The sequence below is a fragment of the Aedes albopictus genome, chromosome 2, assembly GCF_035046485.1.
Source record: "Aedes albopictus strain Foshan chromosome 2, AalbF5, whole genome shotgun sequence".
Lineage (NCBI taxonomy): Eukaryota > Metazoa > Arthropoda > Insecta > Diptera > Culicidae > Aedes > Aedes albopictus.
The window spans coordinates 620,256-635,985 of NC_085137.1; the positions used below are offsets into that span (position 1 = coordinate 620,256).

Genomic DNA, 15,730 nt, shown 5'->3' on the forward strand with positions numbered 1-15,730 from the left:
TATTTATTGGTGCAAAATTTCACTTTTAATGAGAAAATTTTATGTTTTACCGGTACATTTTTTATAAGGTATGGAACGTTTTCAATTATTTATGGATAATATTGCACATTTTCATGGAAAATATGTTCATTCTGTATGGAGCGCTTTTTGAATATCTATGGAGCGTTTCTTTTTGTTTATGGGTGCAAAAAATAGGCTGCCTGCTCCAAACACGTGTCACTTTTCACGTTTTCCTTTGAACAACGCAACGCGAACGAGATTATTATCGCAACTGCCACAAACACGCGTAACTTTTCGTTTTTTACCGCCGAACAATGCATCCCGATCGAGATCCCTATCGCAACTCTCGAAAGAGCAGTCAATGATTTAAAGAAGGAAAACTTTCTGCTAAAAATATTCACAGTTTCAACGCCAGCTAATCCCTTATTGGTAAAACTAGAAAAGCTTATGATTATAAGAAGGAAATATTCTTCATAGTCATTTGGCAGCTAGAATGTTATGCAGAGTTTGCCCAAGCTTTCAAATTCTTTGATCGAAATTCGACCAAACGAAATTCGGCCAAACGGCATTCGGCCAAATGGTCGGACACCATTGTGGAATGAATAAAGCGTGCGTTGAGCCGTGTTCATTTATTATGGTCATACCTAAAAATTTAATGTATTACTAAATAAATGTTCCAAATGGGCTTGTCATCTAACAACTTATTGTAAAAGCACAGTCCTTCAGTAAATCCGAGAAGAAGCCCCCACTCGGAACAATCCACTTTTCCATCTCCTAACCACAAACCGCACACGTACCTGATTCCATTAGTCCATCGTTAAGTCCAATCTCCATCATATTTTAGCGGTTCAACGCAGTGGAAATTTCTTCTTGTCGTTTCCATCTTTGCCGGGCGGGCAGAAGAAAAATGCCCTTCTCTCCTAAAGTATGTCGACGTCTCTTAAATCGCTGGCAATTAAAATGCACTGACCGGAAAAGTGAAAAACGGGCAAAGCTCGCTATACCCTTCCCGTGAAGGAACAGAAGTAGTAGGTAGTCAGCATCTGCACTAGAAGAATGGTTCGCTGGGTTGGATGGTTATATGGATGCAGAAAGTGCAGTTGGTACCTACTAGATATAAGCTCGTTTTAATAACTCGAGCCCTTTTCCACTCTCAGGTTCTGGCGCAGCAGCAGCAGCAGCGAGGATTGCAATAAACCGTACGCGTTGGTAAACTGGAGCTTAAAATCACGTTGAGTGCGGTGTATTCACTGGATTCAAGTGACTGCAGTTGGTACTTGCGAATGATGAAGGGGTTATAAAAAGCAAACACGACCCCGTCGATTTAGATGATGTTCATGCTCGCAGCAGCAATGGGAATTTTGAGTAAACTTGCTGCTGGGTTGATGCTTTTTGGGTTATCACAACATCATTCCATCCGTCTTTGTAATTTGCTTCTATGATGACTTTTGTTTTTGTTAGTATACCCTTACGGTATAGATGTCAGTTCTTTGTTTATTTTTTCATTAAAGTGAGTTTTAACTTAAGCTTAACTTTCAATATATTAATTCAATGAGTTTTTCACTCGTACTTCGAAAACTCACATTTGTTAGTAGTTTTTTTATTCTTCAACCACTTAACCTATTTTATAACTCTTTTGTCCTCTAGGGCACTGCGTGAGCGATTCCAATTGGAAGCTGCACTTACACTTTGTACAGCGCCTAAATGTATTCTATTCCAATTCTACTATCTCGAAGTGGTTGCTTTTCGCGTTGCTTTCATTTTCTACCATATCATGGTAGAATGATGAGCACGAGTGATGAGCTGGTGTGTGGATGTTGATTGTTCCTTTTTCCAGTCCGATTGGGGGTTCATTATGAGTTTTCGTTCACCGATGTCCAAGTATTCGGGTCCGTTTGAGCAATGGGCTCAGAAGAGAATCAATGTCAGCTGCTCTTAGGGGGAAAGAGCAACTGACAAAAGGCCGGAGCTGGGATCGTACCCATGACGATCTGCTTATGAAGCAAACGTGTAGCCACTACCTTTTTTCAGTCCTGTTCAGATCCGTCACTGCGACCAGTGATTAGACCTATTGTGACATTATCCGTATCCTTAGTGTAGTTCATGTTGCATTACTCCATTGCAAATGAAAACAATAGAATATTGATTTTGCTACAGTTTTTGTTTCGTTTTCAGAGAGCATTCAGAAGCTTTAAAATTTGATAATAAGATCGCACTATTTACACTAAGCAATCTCCGAATGATTTCAGGAAGGAATCTCAGAAGGAATTCCAGGAGGAACCCCTAAAGAAACTCCTGGAGAAATTCATGAAGAAAGTTCTGGACTTATTTCTGCAGGAACTGCTGTATGAAACCCTGAAAAAATTTCTGCAGAAATCTCTGATGGTTCAAGAATCTGTTTTAAAGAGTCCCTGCAGAAACTTCTTAAGGAATCCATGATTGAAATTTTTGAGGAATTTCAGAAGGAAATCCAGGAGGATTCCCCAAATGAATTCAAGGAGAAGTCCTAAGGGATGTACAGTAGAAATCCCCGAAGGAATACCAGAGGGAATTTCTGAAGGAATTCCAGCGGGAATTTTTGAAGGAATTCGAGAAGGATTCCTTAAAGCAAGGATTTCTAAGTTTAAGGGAGTAAGAGAGTTTCCAAGAGAACTCTAAAAAGAATCCCAAAAGGATTTCTAAGAGGAATCAACGAAAAATGTCTTAGAGATATTTCCGGAGGAGTTGCAGGAGAAATCCCTGAAGGGATTCTAGGAGGAGTCTCCCAAGAAATTACAGGAGAAATTTCTGCAAAAATCCCAGCAGGAGCCACCAAAAGAATTCCGGGAGAAATCTTCGAAGAAATTCCGTGCGGAATCCTCAATGGTTTTTTAACAGGAAACCCCGAAGGATTTCCAAGAAGAATCCCCAAAGGAAGTCAGAAGGAACCCCCGAAGAAATTCAAGAATGAATTCTCGAAGGAACTCTAGGAAGAATCGACAAATTCCAGAAAGAATTTCCGAAGGATTTTTTGGAGAAATCACCGAATAACTTCAAGAAGGACACCCCGAAGGAATTCCAGGAGGGATCCTCGAGGAATTCCATAAAGAATTTAAGGAAGTTCAAGAGAAATCTTCGAAAAAAAAATAAAAGAGGAATCATCACAGGAATTCCAAGAGGAAACTTAAAAGTTATTCCAGGAGGAGCTACCGTGTAAATTTAAGGAGGAATCCCCGAAAGAATATCAGTAGGAATACCCGAAAAAATTTCAGGAGGAAACTTTGAAGGAAGTCCAGCAGGAATTTACGAAGGAATTCCAAGACCAATCCCCGATGGAACTCTATGAGGATACCCCGAAGAAATTCCCGGAGGAATCCACGACGGAATATCAAGAGGAATCCCCGAAAGAATTTCAGGAGGAATTCATGAAGGAAGTCCAGGAAGAATCTCCACAGAAATCCCAGAAATAATTTTTAAATTAACTCGTGAAGAAAACCTCAAAAGATTTCTAGGAGGAACCATAAAAAAAAACACCTAGAAGAATCCTCGAAGAAATTCCATGAGGAATCCCTGGATGAAATTGAAAAGGAGTCTTCGAAGGAATTGAGGGGGAATCCCCAAAGGCATTTCAGGAGGAATCCCCGCAAAAATTTCAATAGCAATTTCCGAAAAAAAAAAGTCCTGCGTGAATCCCAAAGAAATTCCAGCAGCACTCATCAAAAGAATTCCAATGGGAATTTCCAAGCTAATTCGAAGAAGAGTCACCAAAGGATCTCTAGAAGGGATCAACGAAAAATATCCAGAGAGTGTCTCTGAAAGAGTTCCAGGAAAAATTCGTGAGGGAATTCTTGGAGGAATCACTGAAGGAATTCCAGTAGAAATTCTCCAAGGAATTCCAGTAGGAAATCCCGGAGGAATTCCATGAGCAATTTCTGGAGGAATCTCCGAAGAAATTCGAAGAGGAATCACAACATGAACTCCAAGAGGAAACTCCGATGGAAATCCAGGAGGAATCTTCGAAGTAATTGCGGGAGGAGTTCCGGTAGAAATTTCAGGAGGAATCCTTGAAGGAATTTCAGCAGCAATTTCCGAAAGAAGTACAGGAGCAATCCCCGAAATAATTCCAGGAGAATTCCCCAAAGGAACTCTACGAGGAATCTCTGAAGGAACTCCAAAAGAATTCAAGGATGAATCTCCGAAGGAAGGAATCCCTGAAGGAAGTCCAGAAAGAATACCCGACGGAATTCCAGGAGGATTTCCTGAAGGAGTTTTAAGAGAAATCTCTTAAGAAATTACAGAAGAAATTCCTGCAGGATGCCAGGGAAAACCCCTGAAGGAATTTTGAGAGGAATATCCAAAGGATTTCCAAGCGGAATAATCGACGGATTTTCAAGAAGGAACCCCGAAGTTATAACAAGAGGAATCGCCGAAGGAATTCCAAGAGAAATCAACAAAGGACTATCAAATTTTCGTGATTTGTGCCAACGTAAGAACAGTAACGACATTCACAATACGTGCGAAGTGAGACGAGACATAACACTTATAGTTTTTATAATATGTTGACCATTGTAAGAACTATAAGTGTTAAATCTCGTCTCACGTCGCGCGTATTGTGTACATGTACTTTTGCGAAACATGTACTTTTCCAGTTGAAATGTAATTCCAAAAATAATTGTTAAAAAAACTCCTCAATGCGACCCACCAAACTCGTGCCTGACCTGCTCCAATGTTTCACTTTAAAGATTTTTCCATCGATACAGCGTGTCATAGTTTATTGCGCTACTGTTCCACCTCCACAAACATTTCCTTCCTTGGCGCAGTCGAGGGAAAACCTCAAAGGTAGAAGGAAATTGTGGTTTTGCTTTGGGTAGTGGTCTAGCATATGTTCCTACTTCGTTTGTTTGTGGCTTACTACCATACCAACTACAATACGCGCAGTGTTGAAAGTGTTTTGCCAGTTGTATTATGGGATGTTGTATCACAAAGATGGTGAAAGCAAACCTGTTCTACCTATACCTACTAAAGCAGGAGAGCATGCTTTGGAATTGTTATGTGCCCGCAGGGTTAACCGAAACTGAGTAGCTGCTAGCATTACTTGGTGAGAAGAGAAATGCACTCAGTAACGAAAGGCACGGTGCTGAATAACTGCATTCGTTAATCACTAGGTGGTTCAAATAGCCTCTTTGTACTATTTTTGTTTAGAATCGATTCAAAATGTCTTAGAAATTTGGTACAGTTTGCAAATTGGGTAACTTTAAAACTAACGTGCAACATGTTCTACATTATGAATTGAAACTTATGGCAGTGAGGTATAAATTGGGGCTATAGAATTGAACAATAAAAAAAACTCTATAAGCTTTCAACTGCTTATGGAACCCCACACTGAAAATAAATTTTGTTTCATTGTACGAAAATGGTCGTCATGTTTACAAATGCCATTCGTTGTTTTCTGCAACGAAAAGCTTCGTAATATGCATGAGTTCGTTTCGTATAAAATCGCTCCGACAAGTTTTTCTGTCTCTTTTTTTGTCGGAATAACATAAAACATGCTTTAAAAAATAGCACACGTTCATCCACTTAGATATCACAGGCTTCGAATCACGTATCTTCCGATTTATACCTACCAGTGCTAGCCACCCATCTGTGGACGCTTGTTGAAGCCGTCCGAAAACAACCAGAACGCTTTCCACTTTGGTTCTGTTTATAAATAACTTTTACTTTTCAACCGAGAGCATGTTTCCTTTCCTCTTCTCGCACACGCATCGTCATATGCTCATTAAAACATGTTGCTTTGTTTTCTCTGCGTTCCAGTCAATCGTCAGTGATGACTGCAAAGTTTTGTTGCATTCTACGAAGCGAAATTTTCTTTTTACGCATGGTTAGTAAAAAATGTTTAACATTTGTTTATTTTGTTTCATTCTACAAAGCGGGAGCTGAAATCTACGAATGAGCAAGTTTAGCGTCTGTCGGATTCGTGATTTCGTACATGATACAACTCCATTTGTACTGTTTCAGTATGGTGGTACGAATGGACCGTACATTTTACGCAAATTGCTTCCAATTTACGAAAACTGGTTTTACGAAGCATATTCGTTGAGGTTTAACGAAATAATATTCTGAGTGCACGGACTCGTAGAAATGAGCGAAAATAGAGTGCTGTGTTCAAAGTTTTGTGGCAACAATGACATGGTGATTGGGGGATCGCTCTTTCCTCATCGACCAGTGCACAAAGTGACATGGGTTTCTGTAATGGCGTCACGGAAAATCAAATCAACCACATCTGCATTAGCCGGAAAAAGTTGCGCCGACATTGCGTCCGACCATAATCTCCTAATTGGCGAGATCCGGCTGCGCATTGCGAGGATTCATCGACAGGAGCAGAAAATCGGGTGCCGGTTCAACAGACGCCGACAGGAAAAGGTTCGAGGAGCTGGAGAGCTGTGTTGCAAATATTTCGGAATGTGGAAGCGTAGAAGATCAATGCAACGCCATCAAGAACGCCTTCTTTGCCACCAGCGAGAATAATTTGAGTGAGCTATGCACCCAGAGAAAGCAGTTGATCACAGATGACTCCTGGAGGAAGATAGAGGAGCGAAGGAACACCAAAGCCGCGATAGAGCGAGCGAAAACACGAGGAGCCACAGCCGTAGCCCGTCAGCGCTATTCGGCTCTCGATTGAAACGCTCATGTACTTACTTACCTTACCGGTCAGGCTAAGGCCAGGGTGGCCTCTGCTGTACATAGTAGCCGCCTCCATTCCACTCGGTCCATGGCTGTTTGTCTCCAGTTCCGCACTCTGCGTAGGGTCCGCAGATCGTCCTCCACTTGGTCGACCCACCTAGCTCGCTGCGCTCCACGTCTTCTTGTACCGGTCGGATGACTCTCGAGAACCATTTTAGTCGGGTTGCTATCCGACATCCTGATGACGTGACCCGCCCACCGTAGCCTCCCGATTTTCGCGGTATGGACGATGGTTGGTTCTCCCAGCAGCTGATGCAGCTCGTGGTTCATTCGCCTTCTCCAAGTCCCGTCTTCCATCTGCACTCCGCCGTAGATGGTACGCAACACCTTCCGTTCGAAAACTCCAAGGGCGCGTTGGTGTAGACGGGACAAAAAAGAGTGGGCGGATCTCCTAGCCAACGAAGGCGAGAAAGCCGAAAACACCGGCGACATCCGTTTATTTTGCCAAAATAAACAACTTTGCTGAAGACGCCAAGTCTCTAGGACGTAAAACAACGAAGTTAGACGGTGGCGCTACCTATGCGGACAAATTGCGAACTTCTACGATCTTAGGGTCTGTTCCAATTGGGGAATTAAAATTAATTTTCACTTAAACCTTACAGTTTGATAATTATTTCTATAGGAGAACTGTCATGTTTAAGTGTCGAACTGTCAAATTTAAGTAAAAATTAATTTTAATTCGCCAATTGGAACAGACCCTTAGCAATAGATGCCCCGGCTCCACCCCATTAACCCGAACGCCATTATCTCGAACGCCACTACCCCGAAAGTCACTTCCCCGAATGGGTCATTACCCCGAAAGCCATTGCCCCAAAAGCCGTTACCCTGAATGGACCATTACCCCGAAACATCCAGAAAATCACCCAAATAGTGGTGCCCGTGGAAAAGTTATTAGAAATTGATGAAGATGGCCATGAGTTTATACGATTCGAAAACAGTCAGATACCGATTATTCGCGTTCTTTTTTATCATGCATGCTCGCTCACTCGTGAAAACGATAGAAGCAAATGTAATGAAATTATAAAGATTCATTCAATTTGAGTGATACTCAGTCTTTATAGCCGATGGCTAACGACGATTCACGTGTCTATTCAATTATTGATCCTGAAGAGCTCGATAAGCTTAAGCTTATATAATTATCTAATCGACCTCAAATTAAGTTTTTTTTTTCAAATTTACTTCAACGGCTGTTGGCATTGTCCCTAATAATAATAATACACACATTTTTTCTTCTTTTATCAATGGCTGTTCTTTGAATCTGTCGCTGTAAAATGCTGTAGAAATTTTGCAGTTCAAGTTTTATTCGAAAATGTCCCTTTTTAAACTTGCATATTCTTTCGAAGTTATAGTTATTGCTATGAAACTTACAATTATTTCAATCTTAAATTTTTCCTTCTTTTAAAAGTTTACTGTCTATTTAAGTAAACAACCCAATAACCATATCCCCACAACATTCGTTTTACACAGAAAAAATATGTAATTAAAATTCAGCGAGAAATCATGCACATAAAGGGAATGCTAGAGTTAGTGCACTTTTAATGAGATATAATGTAAAATTACATTATCATCGTGTAAATTTTCGCCAACCATCGCGTAAACCATCGTGGACTCCAACCGGTTACGCGACTATTAGCGGAAATTTACACGAACGTAAATTTACATGATATCTCATGTAAATATGCACTAACTCTAGCATTCCCTTTGTGTGCATGATTTTTCGCTGAATTTTACATGAATATTTTTTTCTGTGTAGGCATACATAATTTAGTACCGAATAAATACTTTCTCTAGACCATGCCAACTGGCTGGTTTTTGATGATGAGAATGATCGAAAAGATGTTCAGCCATTCAGCCAAAAATGGTTTTAGGCCGAAAGTAATGAGGATAAATGCCTAATTGCCACCGAGAGTTTTGGGATAGGTTAGCTGAACTTAGCATAAATTTCATTCTCATTTGAATGTAATGTCTTTTTCCATATACTGCTTTATGTTACTCACACATGGTTGTAAACTGTTGGCAAATGGTTGTGCTGGTGGTCAAACTGCACTTCTGAAAATGTTTGCCTTTTTTTAAAAATAGGCTGTTCTCTAGAGTTTGCACAGGCCAATCGTATACTGTTGCAGAGTTATTTGGCGGTCAAACTGTTAATATCTCTGAATATTTTTTCCTTCTTCTCATCAGAAGCTGTTCTTTCGAGTTAGGGCGTTAGGGGATTTGTTCTTCTTGATATAACAAGGCGTTCTTTCAAGTTAAGTTTTTCAGAATTCACTGGTGGCCAAACTGGCAACTTGATCTGATATTTTTTTAGATTAGACTAATTTTACTTCTTACTGTACATGAGATTTGTCCTTTCTTTCTAGTTACTCCGCCTTCGTTAGAGAATTTATTGGCGATCATTCCATTAATTCCATCTGGTGTAAATATGGGTTGTAATTTCGTCTTGCATTGTTATATAGCTGTTTGGTAGCCATGTGGTTTAAAAAGTACGTAGAGTTTTGTGTGGAAGGGAGGTCTAACCAAAGTCTACGCTATGGAGAGGGGGAGAGGTCTGAGATGACCAAATTTTGGTCTACATGGATTATGATTGATCCCATAGGAGATTTATCCTTCTTTAATTTATAGGCTGTTTTTTCTAGTTATATCCTTGCCAACCTCATTCGCAGCCAAAGAATTAACTACATTTTTCTTCTCTTTAAGAATGTGTTGTTTTTCTAATTTATGCTGTTACAGAGTTGTTTAATTACCAAATTCTCTATTCTTCCTTAAGAGATTTTCCCTACTTCAAGCAATAGGCTGTTCGAGGCCCACTTTTAGATCGGTCTTATTTTGATCTAGCTGAGTGATCATTTGGCTTAGTGATACTTTGGCCAAATGTCTTCATGGTCTAATGAACCAGTATCGACAGACAGTATTTAAAGGGCCCTTTCTGTCAGCTGTATCTCATACAAGATCAGATCACATAGGTATTATTCATTTATTTTATTTTAGGGCTATCCTTTCAAATTATTTCTTCTGGTATTGCAGTTGTCATTGTTTTATTGTATTACTAGCAGCCCCAGCAAACGTCGTCCTGCTTGCCTACTCTGTTTTTTGACATCCGGTTCCATGAAGAAATGCCCCTCAAAATGGAATTTCAGATTTTCCCGTTATTTTTTTTTTTTTGCTTCCCTGTCACTTTTTCTAATTATTTTTTGTACGTGTAAAAGAATCATGTCGATCTGTTGACCCGTTCCCGAGCCTCTTCGTGACATACAAACACCATTCCATTTTTATTTATATAGATTCCTTCTTTTAACAATGTTTGCAGTAGTGATAATACTGTCGGCATCGTAACTGCTATTTTTTGTATTTTTTTTAGATTTATTTTTCAGAACTTTTGAATATCAGCATGTTTTTATTCTCAAATGAAGACCAGTCTGAGCCAGAATGTGACAATTAGTATAGATCGACTTGAAAATATGGAGATTGCGAAAAAAACATGCGATAAAGGTTTTCGGGAAATGTAGCATTCTGGAAAATGGATTTCCGGAAAACAATTTTCTGGGGAATGGGTCATTTCGCATAATGTTTTCCAGGAAATGTAAAAGATTTTGAAAAATTGAGTTTATTATCGCCTGGCTCTGGATAGTCGCGCTCTGTTTTAAACTACATTTTGCTAACGTTTATTTTATTTCATTTATTTTTTTGAAAGTGCGAAAAAATTGAGGAAAATTTGTGGACTTCGTGGTCGGGCGGTTAGCGGCGTTTAGGTGTCTCGCAAGCCTCGGAGTGTGGGTTCAATTCTCGCTCCAGTCGGGGAAAATTTTTCATCAAACGGAAAGTTTTCCCCTGAGCCACTGGGTGTAATATGTGTTGTCCGTTGTCGAATGTTTGTAATGTTCAGTCTGTAGAGGTCGCAAGATCGAAGACGGTGTATTGTCTTTCTAGGAATGATAAAAAAGAAAACCCATCTTTACCTATATCCTTTATGAAAAACATGTATAAACCATCATCAGAATAACCTATCAAAAAATATTCTTTCGGGGTAATGCCGTTCGGGGTAGTGGTATTCGGGGTAATGGGGTAGAACCAGATGCCCCTACTGAAGTCAAACAACTTTGTCGAGACACCATGTGTCAGAAATGCTTCGTTTTGGAGTAATTAATTTAGTTCCGCTAGATTGCGCCCTTAGTGACTGTGTCCCAGGCCTAAAGGTACCCAAAAAGGGTGATCTGTCTGTATGCGATATATATTTTTTTTGAACATCATAGGTTTCTGCTTCTTGGCCTCCTCCCCACTGTGACAAAGCCAGCTAGTCAGTTTAGTGTTCTATGAATACTACCACAGCTTTTAACTGAAAGCTTACTTTGCTAATGCCCGGTTTTTTGTTTGGCTGTCAAGGTTTTGTTTTTTGCTCCCGTTTAGTGTTAATTTACGATGATAATTTGGTTGGTACTGCGCCATCCAGTAGCAGCACGCGTACAAATTTGGTGAAATTTAGTTCCGAATTAACGGGTTCTGTGTTGTGTTTGTAATCGTACGAAGAATATGAAGAATTGGAGTTCACGGGAGTTCCTGATTGTGCTAGATTTCCATAGTGTGAATTCTTTTCTTCGAGATACATTCGTGATTACACTGATAGTTCGGGTGCTATCCGCGTATAAAAAGTGGATATGTCGTGTTTTTTTTTCTACGTTTTGAATAGTATTTTATTTGGTGAGTTCAATGCAGCTAATATTTATATCTGAAAAACTTCGCTGAAGTCACTGGGCAGACTAACAGGGCTATATGTGTTATTTCCAGCAACTTCTGCATTCGGTTGTCTAAGAGTGACAGGTTCTTTTCTGCATTAAAAAAAAATCAAAATTTTCAACGTCTGTTGTCTGTGATTTGTTTCATCAAATGCTGTGTCTAGTAGTCTAAGGTTGTCACTGGTTTTGTTCTCTGCATCTGATAGTAAAAAAGAATTAAAATGTCAATTAAAAAAAAAAAAAAAAACAATCAAAGTCTGTTGTCTGTGATTTTTTTTATCAATTGCTGTGTCTGGTTGTCTCTGCATCTGATAGTAAAAACCTGATAGTAAAAAGAATTGCAGTGTCAAATATTTTATTTTTAGTGAGAATTTTCCTGCGTCTGGTTGGCTAGCCGCCAACAGGGCTATTATATATAAGATGATTTCCCGAAAGAACTTGGAGATTTTTTTATTATTCTTCTGTTAATACCTGTTTCTAATAAGAAGTGCTTGCAAAATTTACTTCGAGAGATTTTGCAGAAGTTCCGCGGGAAATTCTTCAAGAAGTTTCTTTGGAAATTTTTCAGAACGCTGATCTAGAAACTTTTCAAGCAGTTATTCAAATATTCTTGAGTTCTGCCATACAAACTAATTTGTTAAACTTCTGGAAGAGTTTCTGGATCAACAATTCTCTGAAGAATTCTAATAGAAACTTCTTGAAGAATTCCCCGAAGAAATTGTGCAGGAACTCTAGAAACAACTTCTCCTGGAAGATTTTTTCGAAGAACTTACGGAAATAACATTTGGAATTTCTGGAGGAACATCTGAGTTTATTGTCTGATGAAATTCTTACGCAATTCTTCTAGGAACATACGAATGAATTTATGCCGGAGTTTCTGGGAAGTTTCCTAAGAAAATCTTCGAAAAGTTTCCGGAGAAACTTTTGGAGGCAGCTCCAGATCCAACAAACATTATTGCTGTACAATGGCTGAATAAACCTCTCTTAGGCTTGACTTGGAAGAACTCTCGAAGAGACGCCAGGAATGATTCTTGTCGAAAATTCTGGCAAGTTATTGGTGAAACATCTGGAAGAATTCCCTAAAAGGAATTTTGAAAGACTCTCTTTCGTTGAAAAGGGACGACAGCTGCACCATTGCCATGCCACTGCTAGCCCTATTGGTGGTTGCATGAAGAAGAAGAACAAGAGCGATGGTGTTTTGAAAAATCCCTATCCCTATAACACAGGGGATGATTTTAAAATGCCTCTATAAAATCTAAAATAAAATCTAATTAAAAACGGTGTACGGTTTTAGACTTTGGACGGACTACAAATTAAGTACCTTATCAAGAAAAAATGTTAAATCTAAATTTACACGTTCAATATGTAGTTCGTTCAAAGTCTAACACCATACATCAAACCGTTTTTAATTAGATTTCGTTTTAGATTTTATAGAGACATTTTAAAATCATCCCCTGTGTTATAGGGATAGGGATTTTTCAAAACACCATAGGTCTTCTTCTTGTTCTTCATGCAACATCAAATCACCAATTGCGTTTACGCTATAGCTTTTAAGGTATAAATATAAGGTATTTCCATTTTTATTATGAAAAGTTCTTGGACCGGCACAGAATCGAACCCATCGTTCTCAGCACGATGTTGCTTAAAACTCGTGCGTTTACCGCTACGGTGATAAGAGTCCTGGATCCTACCTGCTTCGAAATGTTTGTCGCAGAAATTCATGTTTTTTTTTAACTAGGGTCTTGTATCATTTGGGCAGGTGTACCTATTTTGGGCACTTGCTGCTATAACTAAGTCAATTTCAAACGGATTGATTTGAAATTTTGTATAGAGTTAGGCGCGTGCAGTATCTAACTCTATACAAAATCTCAAATTAATCGGTTTGAAGTTGACTTAGTTATAGCGGCAAGTGCCCAAAATAGGTACACCTGCCCAAATGGTACAACCCTATGTACCATTTCATGTAATATTCGTGATTCCGTTATTTTATTTTCATGCTAGACCTGGACCTGGCTGAACGGAATTGTTCACGTAATTTTCCTTCAGTGCAATCTTTTTTCTAGACCAGAAAGCTCAAGAAATTTAACACAGCAAGCTCTTCTCAGCTCCGTGCTGAGGTAAAGAAAAATCAAACGCTTGCTATTTTTTGTACGTTTCCTTGCCTGAATTTTCACGCATTGAGATAGGCCACGAAATATCTTGCGATCTGCATACTACCCATCAATCCACATATTCATACATCTTTTTTCTCTCACATTAAATTACGATCCAATATCGTTTCCGTCGCACGTACACTTCAAACTCCAAATGATCACCGACGTTCATCTTTACGAGGAATTAATCTCTGCTCTTTTCCTGTGTCTGATTCGAATGCTTTGTGAACGGGCCTCTCTTTTTCGATGTCGCGTGCCACACACACAGCAAGTGCACAATCCAAGCAGCCGCCCCATAAATCTTGCATTTCCAACGACAGCCGCCGCATCGCCTACTGAGACACAAAAGATTGTCACTGTTTTTTTTTTTCCTCCCGAAATGGTTGATCACATCAACGGTTAACACTGAGCGGAAAACTCGCCTCAAATGGAAATTATGCGACCTTGAGACGGAATCCAGTTGCGGAGTTTCCTGCCCGATTTTATTTTTGTCACACGTAGGTATTTTTTTGTCGTTTCCCATCCGGCAGTTTGGCGTTTTTGTTTTTCCTTCGTTACGAGCCATTCAAATCCAATTAGAGAGACGACGAGGAGGGGAAACGACTTTTCCGATAGTCGTCGTCCGGTCCAGCATGTTCTTCGCTGAGGTCAGGTCAGTACACACAACAACGTCCGCATTGCACACAAATTCCAGCTCGAGACGAGACACTCACCGATAATCAGTATGATGAAATTTAATCCAAAATGCATCCGGGTCATGGTAATCCTCAAGTTGGCCATGGATAATCCGCCGTGGCTGAAGCGTAACACCTTTATTCGGGAAAACACTATTGAATTATTTCATTAGAACACTCGTTTTTTTCTTTGGTTGTTTGCACGCCACACGAAAACTGCTCTTTGCCTTGTTATGGTTGCGTGTATTTCCTGCTCGTATTATATCAACACTTATTTGCTTCTTGCAGGCAATCGCCGTGGAAAATTTCACACTTAATTGGATTACAACTGAAGAATTATTACAACGCTACATACACTGTTATTATATCACTAATCCGGATGCACTCATCAGCATTCCAAATTTGTATGAATCCAATCCCCTCGGGCCGGGTCACTATCGAAACTCAAATTCAACGACAACAGCAGCCTCCTTAAATCAGTATCACCTTAACACCGACGATTTCCCGCGCGTTCTCACTTCTTTCTCTCTGAAGAAAATCCAACCAACTTTTCCAGCTGTTTTCCCCCGCTTCGAACCGTACCGAGTGAAAGTCCAACCGATACTGCAGGACTACTCCGTCGTAGTGTGCCGTGCATCCTGCTGCCTGATGCCATGTGCGGTGAACAAGTTTTCATTTTCCATTACGTTCCTTGATCCGGCGCTGCGGTGTGAGGCGACGATGAACTGCCCTACCGATTGGGGGATAATCGTAACAGCATGCTGTGGAAAATTGAGTGTGATTTGGGGTGTCGAAGGAAATGAGTTAGGGTAAGAAATCAAGCTTTGAACTAGTCAAATTATAATCTTAATTTGAATCATTTCAAAATTCATCAAAACGACGTACTATTCAGGCAAATATTGCCCCGAAAAAGATTTTAAATAGCTTTCCGTAATATAACCTGATAACATGGACTTTAAAAGCATTGAAAAAAGCGTTTTTGTCATGGAAAACAGGCAATTGAAAAATCACTGTGATTTCACCCATTTCCCCCAAGAGAAAGCACATTTTCGGTGCACTCGTACAGCTCATGCATTGTATCACACGCAATATGTGAACACGTCAAATGAAAGCTTATTTATCGTAGAATCGACCAACCGAATAATATTCCGCATTATTTGTCATAAAATTATCAAATTTAAGTGATTCTTACTTGGAGAATGTTATCTTAAGTTGAACCATTTGTAATCTAAATTTGAACTAGTAAACGGGGGTGAGCTTCTAGTGTTGGCCTGTAGATTGCGCTAGTGGTTCCTTGTTTACTCTTGGGGGATGAAAAAATCCAAATTTAGTTTCCAAATTCCTAAAGAATTTCGAACATTCTGAGTTGAGATTCCACTGCCTAATGAAAAATAGGTATGAGAATTAGCAGATTCATGTGATTTTTCATTGTTTAGCATGGAATTTGCTGTTT

The 15,730-nt window shown here is 39.6% G+C and overlaps 1 protein-coding gene across 1 annotated transcript in view; it reads right to left on the minus strand.

The window, feature by feature from the left end:
* Window positions 1-14,867, minus strand: part of LOC109416813 (neural cell adhesion molecule 2) — an 83,874-nt gene extending 69,007 nt beyond the window's left edge. Inside the window, exon 1 of the mRNA XM_062848977.1 lies at window positions 14,317-14,867. Within this exon, the coding sequence (XP_062704961.1) occupies window positions 14,317-14,383 (67 nt within the window). The 5' untranslated portion in view covers window positions 14,384-14,867. The remainder of the gene's footprint in view (window positions 1-14,316) is intronic.
* Between the last annotated feature and the right edge of the window lie 863 nt (window positions 14,868-15,730).